General features: G+C 35.3%; 1 protein-coding gene across 3 annotated transcripts in view; it reads left to right on the forward strand.

The window, feature by feature from the left end:
• Window positions 1-11,765, forward strand: part of LOC110465165 (TBC1 domain family member 22B-like) — a 30,738-nt gene extending 18,973 nt beyond the window's left edge. For 2 of the 3 annotated variants that reach the window (XM_021520810.1, XM_021520811.1), the window contains 6 exons: window positions 1,430-1,495; window positions 4,490-4,610; window positions 5,213-5,395; window positions 6,026-6,153; window positions 6,767-6,862; window positions 9,609-11,765. In XM_021520810.1, coding sequence (XP_021376485.1) covers window positions 1,430-1,495; window positions 4,490-4,610; window positions 5,213-5,395; window positions 6,026-6,153; window positions 6,767-6,862; window positions 9,609-9,740 — 726 coding nt within the window. In that variant the 3' untranslated portion in view covers window positions 9,741-11,765. Of the gene's footprint in view, window positions 1-509; window positions 576-1,429; window positions 1,496-4,489; window positions 4,611-5,212; window positions 5,396-6,025; window positions 6,154-6,766; window positions 6,863-9,608 lie in introns of all 3 variants that reach the window. The other variant, XM_021520812.1, reaches the window with a different exon arrangement.
• Window positions 11,766-19,453: the final 7,688 nt, after the last annotated feature.

Here is a 19,453-nt window from a genome sequence, read left to right on the forward strand (position 1 = left end):
TCACAGAGGTCAACAACATTTTAATGGATTTGTTCTTGAGAACTAAAAGGAATGGATTCATAAGATTTGGCTGGTAGCTTTTTGGAATAGAGCTAACCAATTTGAGAAGGAAAATGACATTGACCTACTTACAGGATCACAGGGAAAATATGTCGAGCAACTTCTGAAGAAGGATAAAAAAGCATAGAATCTTATAATAATATTTTGCTGGTAGTTTCAACAGATGGAGCCAACAAAGTTTGCGAGGGAAATATTTTTAGTGCAATATAATATTTAATGAGAATATTTTGCTATGACTGCTTAAATATTCAGGTGAGCGATACAGGCCCTCTTGGGCCTCTGTTTTTAAATGTTTGTGTTTCAAACTCAATTTTTTCACTCTAACAGATGAAACGGACTATCGACCTGTCAGACTGTGTACCAGCAGACAGCCACTCAGATTTCTTAGAACTTTGTCATCAATAAAATATTCACCAATTCATATGTGTGTAACAACCTCTTGTTTTCAGATTCACATTGATATACCAAGAATGAGTCCATTAATTCCCCTATTTCAACAAAAAATTGTTCAGGAAGTGAGTAGGCTTACCCTGGATGATATTTGGTAGATGGTACCCACACCTCAGTGTCTTCGTTGTTGGATATTGTAAAGTCACGGGTGCTTGCTTGCTTTGTCAAATGATACTAAAATTCACATAAATGACCTTGAGTCGCTTTCAGGGTCATAGGTGTCAATTATATTTTTAAAAAAATGAACAGATTCTTCTAGCCATCTGTTAGAGCTGGGATTGTGATATTAACCCTGCAACCTCGTGGAATGATGGGCAATCAAGTTCGTTTACAAGTAAACATGGTTAATTACAAGACTATATTTGATAAAGCAAGCTTTCAACTTCTATTGCATGATGTATAAACTCATCTTTGTGGCACATATGTGTAGCTAGCTCACTGTATTAGGTTTAGTATATCAGTATATGTACTTCACCTCGATTTTGTTCAGTGTAACTTGCATGAATAATAGATTGGTCCTTTAACAAATAAAATTATCAAGTAAAAAATATCTATTGACTCACTGCAAATAATAAAATTCAGGTTATTGCAATGTTTAGAAACATCAGCTTGCACCAGTGTGTATTTCTGTTAATTGAAGAATGATGCAATTTTCACTGAACAAATCCCTCATTGCTTTTGTGGGTGTATGCTTTTTACGTCTTTACAGTTATAGCTATCAGTCACAAAGAGCCTGGCTACATTTGTAAATGTGATGGTTTTCTGCTTGTCATCAACTCTGGGTCTAGCTAATGCTTTAGATGTGACAGCATCCTGGTTAAGTTGAAGCTTGAGCTTGTTGTCACCATCTTTGGCAAGTTGGTGCTTTGACTTTTGTTGTAATATGATTACATTATGAAATTCCGTGCTTGTTTTACAGATTCTTAAAGATATTCCAAGAATGACCTCACTTGCTCACTTGTTTCAACAAAAGGTTGTTCAAGAAGTAAGTATGCAACCATGCCGACTCAGGTTGCCACCATGTTATGTTATAGAAAATTGTATGCATTTCAATTAACTGGAGATGAAATTGATTCTTGCAATTAATTATCTAGCTGCTATGATATATCCTTTCAGCTTTAGAAGTTTAGAGTTTCTGGACGTCTTAATCCCTTCATTAGTTAATAACTTCTAACACTAATGCCTGTAATAATATAGAGTAATAATCGCATGTGGAACTTAATGGATCAGAATTAGATTAAGAGATCAAATTAACGGGTTTGTGGGGAATCTCTAGTCACTAATATCGTGTTATTTTCCAGACTTCTTACTGTAAATCTGGTTTTGGTTTTTCGTGGTCCCGCCAAATAGTGGAGGACACATTTAGAGTTTGCACATTTGACAACTTTGCATTCGGCTCCATTACTGTTAGTATAGAAGTAAAACTTCATATGTAGATACATCCTGAGGAGTACTACACTGATACATCTAATGTAGGTCACTGTGACCTGTAGATACATCCTGAGGAGTGCTACACTGATACATCTAATGTAGGTCACTGTGACCTGTAATATCTGCTTCACTTACAAGTCAGACTTAGGTTTTTTTTGTTTTTTTTTTTTAGCTCCATTTCTTTTGGTTAGACTTTGCATTTACTGGTAGATGCATTTCCAGCCCTACGGGTAGGGAGGCACATATATGTTCAAAAAACATTTTCTAGTCTGTAATCATTCTTAAAATGTTATCCTTTGATACATGAAACAATGAAGAGACAAAAAATTGTCTAAATACTAGTACCCTGTTATAGTGACTACCTAGAGATGGGTAATACCAAAAACCAAAAAGTGGGGGCTCACTTGAATCTGCTAATGTGAAATGACTATGTATGTATCTTATACAAGATGATCAACAGTATGTGCTCATATGAAAATAGTAACCATGGATACAACAAACATGACAGCTTGTGTCTAGTGTTCTGGATGAAGCATGATGCTAACAGTGTGTTTTGTGTTACCTCTGTGTCTGGTTGCATGTAGCTTTGGGTACCGGGTAGTCTATTATCTTGGTGGATTGGTGTTTCTTACTTCTTGTGAAATTAAACGTGTTCGCTATGCCAGATTTCACTTGTCACTCGATATGAATTCGGTCATTGTTAGCTCACCTGGTCCGAAGGACCATGGTGAGCTTATGCCATACCGCGGCATCCGTCGTCCGTCCGTCCATCAACTTTTCCTTTAAAACGCTCCTAGTCCTGAAAGGCCAAATAGATTTTGACTAAATTTGGTCATGAGCATCCTTAGGCCAAGGGGACTCAATTTTGTATAAATGGTGGGTGTGGCCCCCCTGGGGGCATAGGGGCGGGGCCCAATAGGGGAGATAGAGGTAAAACCTTCAAAATCCTTCTTCTACCGTAGGGATTAAGGGAGTTTATCCTAATTTAGTCTGGAGCATCCTTGGGCCAAGGTGACTCATTTTTGTATAAATGGTGGGTGTGGCCCCCCTTGGGGCAGAGGGCCGGGGCCGAATAGGCGAAATAGAGGTAAAACCTTCAAAATCCTTCTCCTACCCTAGGGATTAAGGAATTTTATCCTTATTAAGTCTGGAGCATCCTTGGGCCAAGGGGACTCAGTTTTGTATAAACCGTGGGTTTGGCCCTCCGAATGGCCTGAGGGGTGGGGCCCAATTAGGGAACATAGGAAATTATTCTTTAAAATTCTTCTACTTCTGTAGGAATGACAGGATTTGGTCCATATTTGGTGTTGAGCATCCTTGGGTTAAGGGAAACCAATTTTGTATAAACGGTGGGTTTAGCCCCCTTGGGGCTGAGGGGCTGAGCCCAATATGGGAAATATAACAAATTCCTAAAAATCGTTCTTCTGTAGGAATGATAGGATTTATTCCATATTTAGTCTGAAGCATCCTTGGGTGAAGGGGTACCAATTTTGTATAAACCATGGGTCTGACCCCCCAGGGGCCTGAGGGGTGGGGCCCAATAGGGGAAATATAGCAAATTATTCTTTAAAATCCTTCTTCTTCTGTAGGAATGGAAAGATTTTGGTCCATATTTGGTGTGAATNCTTTTAAAATCCTTCTTCTACCATAGGGATTAAGGGATTTTATCCTAATTTAGTCTGGAGCATCCTTGGGCCAAGTCCGGGACTCAATTTTGTATAACCAGTGGGTGTGGTCTCCCAGGGGGCAGAAGGGTGGGGTCCAATAGGAGAAATAGTGGTAAAACCTTTAAAATCCTTGACCATCGTGATTAAGGGATTTTATCCTTATTTAGTCTGGAGCTTCTTTTGTCCAAGGGGACTCAATTTTGTATAAACAGTGGGTATGACCCCCCTAGGGGCACAGGGGTGGGGCTCTGTTTGAAATTTGTTATATCTCAAATACTGGATGGATTTTTTCTGAAATTTCATATGTACTTATTATTAATAATTACAGCACCTGCCATGGAGTGCTATATCTTTACTTCACACTCATTATTTTAAACATATCCAGGTGAGCGATACAGGCCCTTTGGGCCTCTTGTTGAATCCCTGATTTGTTGAGAAATCTTGTTGAGTTTTTTCACCATGTAGTTTAATTTGATTTTACTTGAGCTGAATGGTTTAGAAAGCATGAGTACAAGCAAAAGTATTTGTTTCACAGTTGAAACAACAGTGGTGAAAATTTGATTCTATATTACTGAAAAGGTCAAGCATATAATTGAATTGCAGAAATTACTGTTATATTTCAGTAAATTCAGAAAGAACAATATAGAAATGGCAGTGATGATAATTCCTGTAATTGATGTCAAATTGATTACTTTATCTGTTTGATTAAAAAAAAAATAACAAAAGAAACTTTCATTTGTTAATAAGTATCAAAACATGTCAAAAAATAAATGAATAAAAATAACGCTTATTTTATAATTGTCCAGGTAACTGATGACCATTATTTTAAATGCATTGTATGGTATGTAAATATGTATATCATTGAACATTTGTTTGTGTAGATTTTTGAGAGGATTTTGTATATCTGGGCAATCCGCCACCCTGCCAGCGGATACGTACAAGGAATCAACGATCTGGTTACACCCTTCTTTGTGGTGTTCTTGTCCGAATACATTGAGAACGGTGAGAAAAATGTTCACTATAACTTCTGTCTTAACAAACCTGTCAACTAATGAAAATTAAAATACTGGTCATGACTAGCATTGTTTTGAAAATGTGGTACGATGAAAGAAATCAATTTCATATGTTAACAAGTATCGGAACATGTCAACGATTGTATTCAGTAGCATTTGAAATAATTGAGTTAAATTTTCTACATTTCTGGAAACAAAGAACTGCTAAAATAGGAAAAGCAGTCTGTATTTGGCTATAATTCAAGACAAAAATAGACAAAAATTACTTAAAAGATATTGTCTTTATCTGGAAATAAGCCTATGTCTGTTAATAAGCCCATCCATATTAACTGCAGTTCAATATAAATACCATAAAAACAATAAAATTTGTGATTGTCCTGTAATAGTCCCCCCCCATCTACCTGAGTTGAAGATTTGTGTTGGCCCCCTTGGGTTCATTGCAGGGTAAATATGGTAAGTGATATACAGTATATTGCAGATCACAGTAGGGGGTAGAACTCTCTCATCATGTCTTCATAGAAAAAAAACCCTGCTTTGTTAGATATTACTTGGTGCAAGGCTTCATTTTAACTGTAACATTGTCTGCTTCAGATGTGGAGTCGGAAAACTGTGACTTACAGGAATTACCGCAGGAAACACTACGCATCATCGAGGCAGACAGTTACTGGTGTACTTCCCGTCTACTGGACGGTATCCAGGACAACTACACATTCGCACAGCCGGGCATACAGATGAAAGTCAATGCCCTAAAGGAGCTGGTCAAACGAATAGACGGTAGGATCAACATTTACAATCTTATGTGTGAGAGAATTAGTCAAAACTTATCAATGAAATGCTGTGTTTTGACTGGTTCAGGGCCAGAATCACCTTAACTTTTACTTCGTTGTATTTATGTATTTAATGTGTTTTGATGTTGAATTCCTGTTATGAAGTGGCATTATCTCAAACACAAAAAAATCTAATTTTCAAGTTCAAATTTCTGAACACTGTATGGCAATCAGAGTATTTTTGTGTGTTTTTTCCGACATTGATAATTTTTAATCCCAAGATGTACATGTTTTATTTCTCCAGTTAGGGCTTCATTGACAACCAAAGCGGTTTAGGGCTATTGAGACTGAGCACAAAATAGAATGACCAGTAGCTTTATTTGTAAACACACAACAAATGGTGTCCAGAGTTCCGCGGGTTCTGTAGTGGAATTTTATTAATCTGGTCATTTGGGTTTATCAAAATTAAAAATTTTCATGAATTTTCTGGATAAAAAAAAAATGAATTTTATGTTCCTCCTCTAGAAAGCTAGTTGGCCAGAAACGAAATATTTAAGATTGATTTAAAGTGTTCCACTTTTCCTAACTATTCGGTCATACAGGCATATGTTGACCTTCACTTGTTTCTCTATTACAGTTCCTTTACATAAACACTTAGAGGAACAGTCTGTGGAATACCTTCAATTTTCCTTCCGATGGATGAACAATTTACTGATGCGTGAAATTCCACTCCGGTGTACAGTCAGACTGTGGGACACATACCTGGTAGGTGTGATCAGTGAGGGGTTTCTATTTTTAGCTGTCCATCAGCCGAGTTTTCTGTTTAAAGATGTTCTTAAAAGTATACCAGTAGTTGTGTTGTGCAAATTGGTATTGATAATAGCTTGAAATATCACCCGTTACTGATTGAGGCTGTCCAGTATATTGCGTTGGTAAAAAAGTTAGTTAAAATTACAAAACAACATTATGAGATTATCTTTCATCTTATCAATTTCTGATTTCCATAGTTATCAGTTATAAGTAAATTATTTGGCAAGTTAGAATTGTTTTTGGCTTACATATATGTATCATAGTTTAGAAAAAGGCACTATGAGCTGTAAGTTAAATTTTTTGTGAAATATCTTTATTGTAATTTGGTGAAATGGTTTAATTGGCTAATGCTTAATTTAAATACGAACTATTGAAAATTTACACACACATATTCTTTGATTACAAATACAAGAAGAGCTATAAAAAATTAGAGATTTCTCAGTTTCTATGGTGTTAAGCTATTGAGGGTAAACACAGATTTCTGCCTGTTAAGACGCTGGTGTTTCAGGGACTTACTTCCCTATATGTCTGTACACCTTTCTGACTGACACAGTTTTATTTCTGATAGTGTGAGCCCAATGGTTTTGCTGACTTTCACCTCTACATGTGTGCAGCATTCGTGGTGAGGTTTTCTAAAGATATACAACGGGAACGGGATTTTCAGGTGAGTAGACAGGCACCTGTCACCTGTCGGTCTGTCTAATAATACTACAGCTTTGTGAGCAGCGAGTCCAAAGTTATACAGTTAACAATCAATAAACTCTGAGAAGGAGTTTACAGCAGTAAAATTATTTACTATAGACCCCACACATGTCCAGCAGGCGAGATATCTCGGGTAAAACAGCTGGTCGGAAATCTAAAATAAAACAGCTGGTCGGAAATCTAAAATAAAACAGCTGGTCGGAAATCTAAAATAAAACAGCTGATCAGATACCTCAAATACAACAACTTGTCAGGTATCTCAAATATAACAGCTTGTCAGATATCTCAGGTAAAAACAGCTGGTCAGATATCTCAGGTAAAAACAGCTGGTCAGATATCTCGGATAAAACAGCTTGTCAGATATCTCGGATAAAACAGTGTGTTGAATATCTCGGATAAAACAGCTTGTCAGATATCTCAGGTAAAAACAGCTGGTCAGATATCTCGGATAAAAGAGCTTGTCAGATATCTTGGATAAAACAGTGTGTTGAATATCTCAGATAAAACAGCTTGTCAGATATCTCGGATAAAACAGCTTGTCAGATATCTCGGATAAAACAGATACCTCTGATAAAACAACTTGTCAGATATCTCGGATAAAACAGTGTGTCGAATATCTCGGGTAAAACAGCTGGTCGGAAATCTAAAATGAAACAGCTGATCAGATACCTCAAATATAACAGCTGGTCAGGTATCTCAAATATAACAGCTGGTCAGATATCTCAAATATAACAGCTGGTCAGATATATCAAATATAACAGCTGGTCAGGAATCTCAAATACAACAGCTGGTCAGATACCTCAAATATAACAGCTGGTCAGATATATCAAATATAACAGCTGGTCAGGTATCTCAAATACAACAGCTGGTCAGATACCTCAAATATAACAGCTGGTCAGATATCTCAAATATAACAGCTGGTCAGATATCTCGGATAAAACAGCTTGGCAGATATCTCGGATAAAACAGTGTGTTGAATATCTCAGGTAAAAAAGCTTGTCGGATATCTCTGATAAAACAGCTTGTCAGATATCTCGGATAAAACAGATACCTCTGATAAAAGAACTTGTCAGATATCTCGGATAAAACAGCTTGCCAGATATCTCAGGTAAAACAGCTTGTTGGATATCTAAAATAAAACAGCTTTTCAGATATCTCTGATAAAACAGCTTGTAATATATCTCAGGTAAAACGGATTGTAAGATATCTCAAATAAAACAGCTTGTCAGATATCTCAGGTAAAACAGATTGTTGGATATCTAAAATAAAACAGCTTTTCAGATATCTCAGGTAAAACAGATTGTTGGATATCTGAAATAAAACAGCTTTTCAGAAATCTCAGGTAAAACAGCTTTTCAGATATCTCGGATAAAACAGCTTGTTAGATATCTAATCAACACAGATTGTCAGATGTCTAAAATAACTAGCTATTTCAGATATCTAAACAACACAGATTGTCAGATGTCTAAAATAACTAGCTATGTCAGATACCTCAGATATCTCGGATAAAACAGCTTGTCAGATATCTCGGATAAAACAGCTTGTCAGATATCTCGGATAAAACAGCTTGTTAGATATCTAATCAACACAGATTGTCAGATGTCTAAAATACCTAGCTATGTCAGATGTCTAAACAACACAGATTGTCAGATATCTAAAATAGCTAGCTATGTCAGATGTCTAAACAACACAGATTGCCAGATGTCTAAAATAACTAGCTATGCCAGATACCTAAACAACACAGATTGTCAGATGTCTGAAATAACTAGCTATGTCAGATGTCTAAAATAACTAGCTATTTCAGATATCAAAACAACACAGATTGTCAGATGTCTGAAATAACTAGCTATGTCAGATGTCTAAAATAACTAGCTATTTCAGATATCAAAACAACACAGATTGTCAGATGTCTGAAATAACTAGCTATGTCAGATGTCTAAACAACACAGATTGTCATATGTCTAAAATAACTAGCTATTTCAGATATCAAAACAACACAGATTGTCAGATGTCTGAAATAACTAGCTATGTCAGATGTCTAAAATAACTAGCTATTTCAGATATCAAAACAACACAGATTGTCAGATGTCTGAAATAACTAGCTATGTCAGATGTCTAAACAACACAGATTGTCAGATGACTAAAATAACTAGCTATGTCAGATATCTAAACAACACTGATTGTCAGATGTCTAAAATAACTAGCTATTTCAGATATCAAAACAACACAGATTGTCAGATGTCTAAAAGAACTAGCTATGTCAGATGTCTAAAATAACTAGCTATTTCAGATATCAAAACAACACAGATTGTCAGATGTCTGAAATAACTAGCTATGTCAGATGTCTAAACGACACAGATTGTCAGATGTCTAAAATACCTAGCTATGTCAGATGTCTAAACAACACAGATTGTCAGATATCTAAAATAGCTAGCTATGTCAGATGTCTAAACAACACAGATTTTCAGATGTGTAAAATAACTAGCTATGTCAGATGTCTAAACGACACAGATTGTCAGATGTCTAAAATAACAGCTATGTCAGATATCTAAACAACACTGATTGTCAGATGTCTAAAATAACTAGCTATGTCAGATATCTAAACAACACTGATTGTCAGATGTCTAAAATAACTAGCTATGTCAGAAAGATTAAGAGGTTTGCTTCATGAAGCATGACAACTGATATGATATTTTTCTGTCTTGTAGGGAATTCTCATGTTTCTACAGAACTTACCAACACATCATTGGAACAACGAAGAAATTGGAGAACTTTTAGCAGAAGCGTACAAACTGAAGTATATGTTTGCAGATGCACCGAATCACCTGGACAAGAAATGACGTACAGAAACAGATTAGCATTAGTTTTTAGTGGGACACACTTATCTCGGTGTGTCGTCTGCACGTCGGAACGGTTGTGTGCATATGTGCTTAAGGTGCCAAATATAGAACTCTTGACCTTTATTCAAGGTCATATAATGGTTGATGGTTCACATTTATAACCTCGCCCCATGTGGTCAAGGTTATGGAATGGTTATCCTCAAATTCGACATTTGACCTGTTAAGGTAGTAGAAGGGTTTATTGAGTATGTGATGTTTCGAATACAAAACTAGCACCAATTTTGTTGTGTGTTAAGAATGATACCATGTGTGTCTTTTACAAAATTAGGGCAAATGTCCAACTGATACACAAATACAAGGGTTTGTTATCAGTGACACCACAGTGTCATCTCAGGTCATACCAACAAGTGGTGTGTTATCAGTGAGAGACAATGTGTTATCAGTGAGAGACAGTGTGTTATCAGTGAGAGACAATGTGTTATCAGGGAGAGACAATGTGTTATCAGTTTATGAGAGAGAGAATGGTAATGGTGAGAGAAGAATGTTGTGATAAGTAGTGTTCAAAGTGTGTTATAAATGAGAAAAACATTATTATCAATGTGAAAATGTTATCAGTGAATGTGTGTTATTAGTCATTGGGAGAACGTGTGGTATCAGAGTGTTATCAGTGCTGGAACAATCTTTCAGATATAACACTCACTATGCGGCGTCCATTATCAAGTACAAGTGTATGACTGGTCGTACCACAGTCACAACCTGTCACAGTGAACAGTGTGTTGTCATGGATACCATACAGTGTCATCCAATCAGAAGCAGCCTCTACGCTGCTAGGTAACAGCACACAAGTTAAAGACCATACACCACAGGTTATAATGAGACAGATAACACTGTATGTGTCATAGATGGTACTCTTTTTGTTATAGATAATTTAGTGCATTGCTGTTAAAGACATGTCATGTTTTAAATAAAAATGTCATATAAAGCACTGTATGACATGAACAGAAAAACCTTATTTTCTGTGAAAATAAAGAACTTCTATAAAATAGAAGTGAATGTAATTGCATGTACTATTTTCAGGACATTATATTATAAAAAGACAGCACTCACAACTCCTGTCAAAACAACAATGCTTGGTCAGGGGTGATAACTCTAAAACAATTGTTTTATATCGGGCCAATAAGTGCAAAGGGACCCTCATACGTGTCAGTTCTGCCTATCAGTGTTTTGTAGGGAGATTTCCAATTGACCCTCATATTTGGTTGGCTGTAGCAAAAATTCCCTTCTTTATTATTTTGTTCAATTTCAATTGATTAAAAGTATATCATGGCTTCAATGACGGACACTATTTTGTCAAGTAGGTGTCATTGCGAATACTTAAACGTTTTTGGATTTTAAAATTCCATGTTTAAACGTTTTTGGATTTTAGAATGCCATGTTTACCTATGAAATATTGAAATAATGGCAAGTATGGACTCTCAGGGTAGTTACAAAAAAATGCATCCATGTTTTCATAGGTCTCGTGGAGTATATTGTGTTGTCACACTGTCTGTCCATCTGTCTTTTTACATAACATTGTAACCAGAACTCGTCCCACAGTTTTCAACTTCATCTTTTGATATTTGTGAGATGAGAGTCATGATAATGAACATATAGAAAAAAGGTAATGTTGTGCTAACATTTCTAGTTAATTTGAAAAAAAGATCTAAGCCAAGAGAAACAATCTGTATAATGAATATTTAAACGTTTGACAGGGAACATTTAGAACCTTGCCTTACACTGGCTATAGATGTAAAAAATGTTTTCTACTTTGCAGTTAAATTTTAAAAAAATCTTAGGAATTCATTGAAATTCCATTTGAAAGTGCTATTGTTGAAACCTTGCAGGTGAAATCTCAATTATTTACAAGGAAATGTTTACATTTTCTCTGCATCCTTCCACGGCAATGCATTGAGATGGCAAATGTTGTTATGAGACTATAACAGCATTTGCTATTGTAACGTCATCAATCTCTATTGTGACGTCATCAATTTCATTGTTGTCAAGACTTAATTTGCTGTTCAGACTGTTCAAAATAACTAAATAAAGCGTAACTACTCCATCAAAATGTAAATATAAATAATGAATATTTCAGCAAATATTGTTATGGTCCTATAACACATTTCTATTGCTGACAAACTTACATGAAGCCCTACCAGGCTCTATTAAGTTTGTCATCAATAGCATTGTGTGTTATAGGACAATAACAATATTTGCTAAAACATTCATTTCTTAAATAAATGTAACATCTATTTGTCTACAGTGACATACATATCCCTTTCACCAATATATTGCAGGGGTATACTTCAAATTACATTATATAAAACAAACTGAATAACATACACTACATAGTATGATTTATGTAACATACATGATATATGAAATGAATGGCATTATAAATGTGTTGTAGATGATACCATGTGCTACATATTACAAGGTGTATGTCTAATGTTATCTGTTATCAGTAGTAGTGAGTGTGATAGTTACAATATCATTTGTGTGTAACTATATTTGGTACACTTCTACCAAAATTGATTTTATACAAATTTTCATGCGTACATGAAGAACTAGATATCACATGATCATGTACTAGATACTGTAAACTGACAGATTTTAGCGGTAGTCTTATTTTAGCGCTTTCTTTGCTTAAAAATTTCGCGGAATTATGAATGTGCTTATGAAAGTGACTGTTTTTTGATTTTCTATTACAAATTTTGCGGGTGTACCATATTTGGCAATGTACTAATCTGTCAAAATTTGATGTTGCGCAAAAATTTGAGTGAATTAAAATAATTATGTTTACAGTATCACATGACCATGTCTAAAAGTCAAGTCATTATCATTTATGACCGTAATTACCATACTATGTGATAGTACCATATATGACGTAATTCAGAGTGTTTTGACTCCAGCTTGGGACTTCTGTTAATTCACAAAGAAAGACGTCTCGCAGTATTACACTGAGTGGTGACTCATAAGACAAAAACTCACATAGTTAAGTCACATAAAGTAAACTCAAGAGTTTTTGTCTTTCAAGATAATCTCAGATCTGGGTCTCACAAGATACTGTATTTACTGTAATAAGCGCCCCTGCCTTATCAAAATTATATAGGCACCCCCTTTTTCAAACACCCTGCATTTTGGCCCTCTCCTATTAACAAAATATCGTTTCTATGTACACTATTTTAGAGAGCTGACACTGCAGTTGTGAAATCTGTTTTAGAGAAAAACAGAGAGTTTTAAAGTTTTCCTTGAGAATGTATAAGACAAGACAGTTATTTCCCCTTGACAGCAACTGACACAATTTAATAAATGCCTCTTCAGTCAATTTATTTTGATAAATGCCTCTTCAGTCAATTTATTTTAATAATTTTGTTTAAAAGTGCCCTGGGCACTAATTACAGCAAGTACAGTAACCTCACATACTTCGTGTCTCCCCAAATAAACTAGGCTTTGTGTCGCATGACAAACAGAATTGTGTCGCGCAAGATAATTTCACAGAGTTGTTTCTCACATTCTGTTTTTTTGTAACTTTTGGCTAACTGTGTATTGACGTGTGACTTTTATGGATCCACAATTACTGTATTATCAGTAAAACTCTACACTGGGTCAGTTTTAACAGTTCATAAGTGAACAAATGATCACAGTTCACGTGCGACTTCTGACTGTGAAAGGTTGTTAACATAAAACACACAAAAATTGAATGTCGATATGTAAAATAACACCATTGATACAGTTATAACTCTGTTCGTGACACCAGAAACCAAAAACCTAGACATGCAATTGATATTCAAGGTAATGTCAGCTTGTCTGTGCTTTATGTCTTATAACCAGCTATGGTTATATAGGGACGAGCCAGGTTTTAATGGTGAAGGAAAACAAGAGTATCCAGAGTAAAATCAGTAATTTGCGGCCATTACCTGGTGACTGTCCTATGTAGGCCTCAAACCTGTGACTAAGTTGTAGAGGGCGAGTGGTCATAGATGGTCAGACACCTCGACTGCTCGGTCACCGCGGCCCAAGTCATGTCTGTAGATGAAACTATGCATCATGGATGTACACGACATTTTATGACGAGGATGTAATACTGCTGGATAGTGCTGGTAGCTAATCATGTGAATTGTATCCTGAAAAATATTCAGAATTCAACAGATCATTGAAAACACTGATCTTTATAGCCAATAGGGTTTGTAAACCCGTACAAACATTACATCTCAAATATATATATAATTTTTTTTGTAATACCCCATTACCAGGAATTATTTGCCCAGTCAAATATTCGCCCTTAACCGGTAAAATCTACATTCGCCCAAACTTCACATGTAATCACTATACATGGTATATTGTGTACTTATGTTCGCTATCATGTTAAATTTGCCTTCATTGTTGAGGGCGAAAAATAAAATGCAGCAAAAAATTACCAATATACAGTATAATAATCTGAAAGTTTATGATATATACTCAAAGTTTGTAAATATGAAATAGTAAAAATGAAATACTCAGTGACTATATAATGACTGTAGATATGCCATTATATTGGAACAGTTTTCCAGCACTCGGTAAGTAAATCTGTACGCCAGTAGTAGAGTACCGCTGTACCAAGATACAATGTGTACTGACAAACTCTCTTTAGTAGATTAAGGAGGGGGTCAAAGGTCTTGGTGCAGGAGTCTGAAGGTTAGGTCAATCTGTACGCTAGTAGTAGAGTACCGCTGTACCAAGATAAATGTGTAAAGGCAAACTCTCGTTAGTAGCTTAAGGAGTGGGTCAAAGGTCGTAGTGCAGGAGTCTGTAGCCAATAGCCTACTGTACCTACTTAAATCATAAAGAGAAACGCATACCAAAGTACCTAATCATTAATTCCCAAAGAAATAATATATAAATAGTTGTTTGCCTAATACACTGTATTTGAAAAAGAAACATATGTACTAAAATAAACTATCCATTATGATCTAGAAGTAGCTATGTGAACCGTAGCTATCAGTATTTTAGTTAGAAGTTTTAATATGTCGATTTGTTGGAGATATATAAGATAATAGATAGGACCTATTGGTTTCTGTAGTTATATGAAGGTGTTGGAGAAGGGAAGGGTGGGGACATTTTGTCTGAGGTCCTAAAGGGAAGCATCTATAATGAAAACTTTACATACTATCTGGATTTAAATAGAATTCACTGTAGTATGATAATGAAAAAGATGATGTTAAATGTGTGTCGAGTAGAGGGCGATATTATACTGTTCCCTCCTTGGGTAAGAGAATGTATGTGTCTGGAATAGGGGATGCGAGGATGATGCCTGCGATTCCTGTGGAAGAATATATATTTCTTTGATGGGGGTAGCTTAGGATCATGCCGACAATCCCGGCTGTAGAATAAACCCCTTATAGGGGACACAAGGATTTATGTGTCTGGTATAGGAAATGCTGTGGTTTCCTGTGGTATATTGTATGTGTCTGGTAGCAGAAATGCTAGGATTATGTCGCCGTTCCTGGTGATAGAATGCTAGTATAGGGGACGTTATGATCATGCTACCGTTTCCAGTGATATGATGTATGTCTATTATATGGAATGTTTGGATCATGCTACCGTTAGAACATGTGTCTAGGGTGTATAGAATATTCAATATATACAAAGTCAGTCTATATAACATATCCTCATCTCTTAACCTCACAGCCCTGTATGTCACAATGGAATGACTGTGAACGTATTGGAGAGTCTATTACACCTGTTGAGGGGTGCCAGGTTCCATTTTATGAGATAATTTTTGGCTACCCTGAATAATACGTATAATGTTGGAAGCATGGTCCAGTTCCAATAGTATCATTATCACAGTTATCTAATGCACAATGTTGGTGCATCATATCAGTGGGTCTGACTACAACTATGTATAAATTAGCATGCAACTAAAATGTGTTTTCTTGATAGAAATCTTCAGGAAAGCTATGGTCAGTCTCAATTGTAGCTACAATGCACTGGTAAATTCTGTTCATTGATTTTATTTTCATTCATCTTTCATTTGTTATGTCATATTTATTCAATGAATAAACCATGAAATTTTTATTGACAATATTTTTTCTGTGTTTTGAATGGAAGAGTATCCTTTTTAAAAATATGTTACTTTGTAGTACAATAAGTAAAAGGAGTTATAAAAAGTGTTAAAAATGCCCCCTCCCTACTTTAACTGGCAAAATCCAAGATGGAAGCCTGGTGGCCATCTTGTTTTTCCACTCTGCCACATAATAAAACATGCACAACTTAAGACCAAACAGAAACCTATATAATAATGAAGTTTGAAAATGCACTTCTTGAGAAATGGCAATAACAAACTTGAAGTGTATAATTCCAAGATGGTTGCTTGGTGGCCATGTTGTTTTTTCTACTCGAAAAGTCTCAAAAAATAATAATTTCTATGCAAAACTACAGACCAAAGAAAACCTACATATATATTATTAAAGAAGTGTGTCTTGAGAAATAGCATCAAAAATCATGCACAACTATTGACAAAGAAATCCAACATGAATTAAAAAAAAAAAAACGTAATTCTTGAGAAAGAGCGACAACAAACTCTAAAAACTATCAAAATTCAAGGCAGCCAAGTTTTTTCAATCAGTCTTAAAATGAAACCAGCACAACTACAGGAGAGAATTATTGTCTTGTACTTGAAAACAATTGAAACTGTCAAAATAGAAGCTGGCTGCCTTGGGCCGACCTTGTTTTTCCATTCAGTCTTGAGTACTTCATGATAAAAAGTGATAATGAACTTGAACTGTCAATATCCAAAATAGTTGCATGATGGCCATCTTGATATTCTGATCTGTCTTAAATCAAACTTGCACATCTAATGGCCCTTGGGGAACGGATGATGCATCTTTGATGAAGAGAATTTGAACATCTCACAATCTGATGATGGAGAAATCGGAACAAGATCTTTAAAAGTGAAAAACTTTAACTGTCAAAATCCAATATGCCTGACCGACAGCCATCCTGATTTGTACGCCCCCGCCATAAAATGGGGGGGCATATAGTGTTGCCCATGTCCGTCGCGTCGCATCCATGAGCAGGGGCATTTATGTCTTAGACATTTTCTAGTTCTATGAGTTTCATAATTAAGCATGAACCTGCTATGGACTATTTAAAAAGAAATCAATACTTCATGAGAAAAAGTGATGACCAAATATGACAGTTAGTGTAAAGATCATGATGGCTGCCTGGCACCCTCTATATTTTGTCTAAATAATAAACATGCACAACTAGGTACCATGTTCTTTACTTAATGTCAATAATTGAGTGTGTGTGTGCCTCCAGGTGTTCGTGCCTAGACCACAGCAGTATTGGGGAGATCTCAAAGACACTGATGACGAGCCCAAAGAAGATGAATCTCCATATAATTTCACCACAATAGATCCTTCCACCCAACTACGTATTTATTTATTTTTAACATGAAAACATAGAATGTACAGGAATTCTAAAATGACTTTGCTATAGGGTTAACTTGCATTGAAATTAAATTAAATCAATACGGTCCAGTAACAAATACAATTTATAGTTCAGTGGAGTGGAAAATATAGGTCACGGTGACCTTATGTCGCACATTCACGTCTAGATATATCAGCACATCGAGTTTGATGAACCTGTCTAAACGCATGTGAAAAATATGGTCTCAAAACAAATTTCTCTGATGCTCCGTGGAACAGGAAATATGTCACTGTAAAATACGAGACACACCAGTATCTCTGACTGTAGCAGCAAGTGAACTTTCTGCAAAGTGCTGCCCTGTTCCCAGAAAGGTTAATTTTTACACCAGACAAATCTAATTTAGGTAAGTTGGAGAGTTCATTCCGATGAAGCCAAAGATGACTAAAGGCTATTTATTTAGTCCACAAAGAGGACTTCTAAATAGGGTTCAGCGAGAACCTCTTGTGGCCCTGACCATAACAACAGGTGAGCAAGACCAAATATGATTCAAACAAAATGAAAAGCTGGATCATGGTACAAATAATGAACAAAGCAGAGATAATCTTGTAAATATTTATTTAATTCTCTATAGATTTAACCCTACTACTCTTTTGGACCAAATACATAAAGCTGACAAACAATTGTAAATATATCCAAGTCTGTCTTCAATAGTTTCTCCAGAAAAAAAACCTTGACAAAGGAGACTTGGGATGAAACCTTGCAGAAATTGAACAAAAACTTTCTTTGTTGTAACAAGTGAATATTTCTAATTTTGCTTGACCATAATTATGTATGATGAGTCTGACCCAGTATGTTATCAAGTGGAAATAAAAACTATCATTATTATTACACACAATTAAATTGAATTCCATCACTAAATGTCTGAAAGTTTGACATTCGAAAAATCCCAGACTGCTTTATTATGTGTTCCCAAAACACGTTTTATTTTTTGTTTTGATAATTCGAAAGATCATTGTAATCCATTGCAGCCAATATGTTTTGTAAAATTAGAAAAATATAGAAAATAGACAAAAACACTTGTTTTTGTTTTCGTAAGGATGTTTTTCATGTTTGAATAAATGATCTCCCATTGGCTGATTTGGATAAATTACTTACTTTTCTGTTTCTTATCTGTTTTTGTGTACATTATAATGACATCACAAGACATAAAACATCACATGACTAGAGACACATGTCACATGATACAACCAGTGTTACTATGACAACAAATAAAGTAGACTTCATTCTGTCCAAAAATGTTAACACCTAATACATTTCAAATATATAACAACACTTAAAACAAGTCAAAGATATACTTAAGAGAAAAGAGAAGTACGCTAAAAGTGGTTTGATACGGAGACATTACAGTTAGCCATTCTAAAGTGATGCTAAGTACTGTGTTTGAACCACACAGGAAAACATGAGGATATGATGGGCTTCTGATCATGAACATCAAACTCAACAATACCAATAAAATTTGAGTATTTACCATTCAATTCATGAGAAGACTTTTTTATTTATTAAATACATGCCACTGTTGGGTATCAGATACCATAGTTATAGGCTTGGTCATGTGAAACAGACAGCTACTAGGTCAGTTTCGCTTAATATAATATCTTTGAAAAAAATAAAATTTTAAATGAATCTTCAGTATTGTTTAAATCTACAACATGCATTTAAATTTAAATTTCATCTTCTATAAATAAATATGTGAATTTGCACTTAATACCTGCTTGACAACAGTAATTATTCCAGGTGCTTTTGAAACGGTAACAAATCAGGATTTCATTAATTTCACAACTTTAGTATACCCTATACCATGACCTTATCTTGAAGGTCGACCAATTTTATTTTGTACACCTTGCTTTAGAAAAGGTGTCTCAGAAGTAAGTTAAGGTCATATGCTACCTCACACATTATACCTGTAAATTGCATTAAAATAACTTACCTCCTTAACTTGATTTTCATTAGAATATCTCATAATTGAGAATAACATGCACATTAACATCACAAAATTCAATAACATGTTCCAATTCACATTCATAAAATTCATTTTACAGGTTTTCCATGTGGAACTCTTTTGGAGATAAGATGTTTGTTTATAAGATAGCATGTAACCTTAAGTTATAGTGAAGAAAATTATTCCAAGTGAGATCTATTTGTGCCAACAAAAGTAAACACTCCAATAAGTGTCCGAACAGTTATATATGGTGCACCGTTTCATA

This window comes from Mizuhopecten yessoensis, unplaced genomic scaffold (genome assembly GCF_002113885.1).
Source record: "Mizuhopecten yessoensis strain PY_sf001 unplaced genomic scaffold, ASM211388v2 scaffold11059, whole genome shotgun sequence".
NCBI classification, from domain to species: domain Eukaryota; kingdom Metazoa; phylum Mollusca; class Bivalvia; order Pectinida; family Pectinidae; genus Mizuhopecten; species Mizuhopecten yessoensis.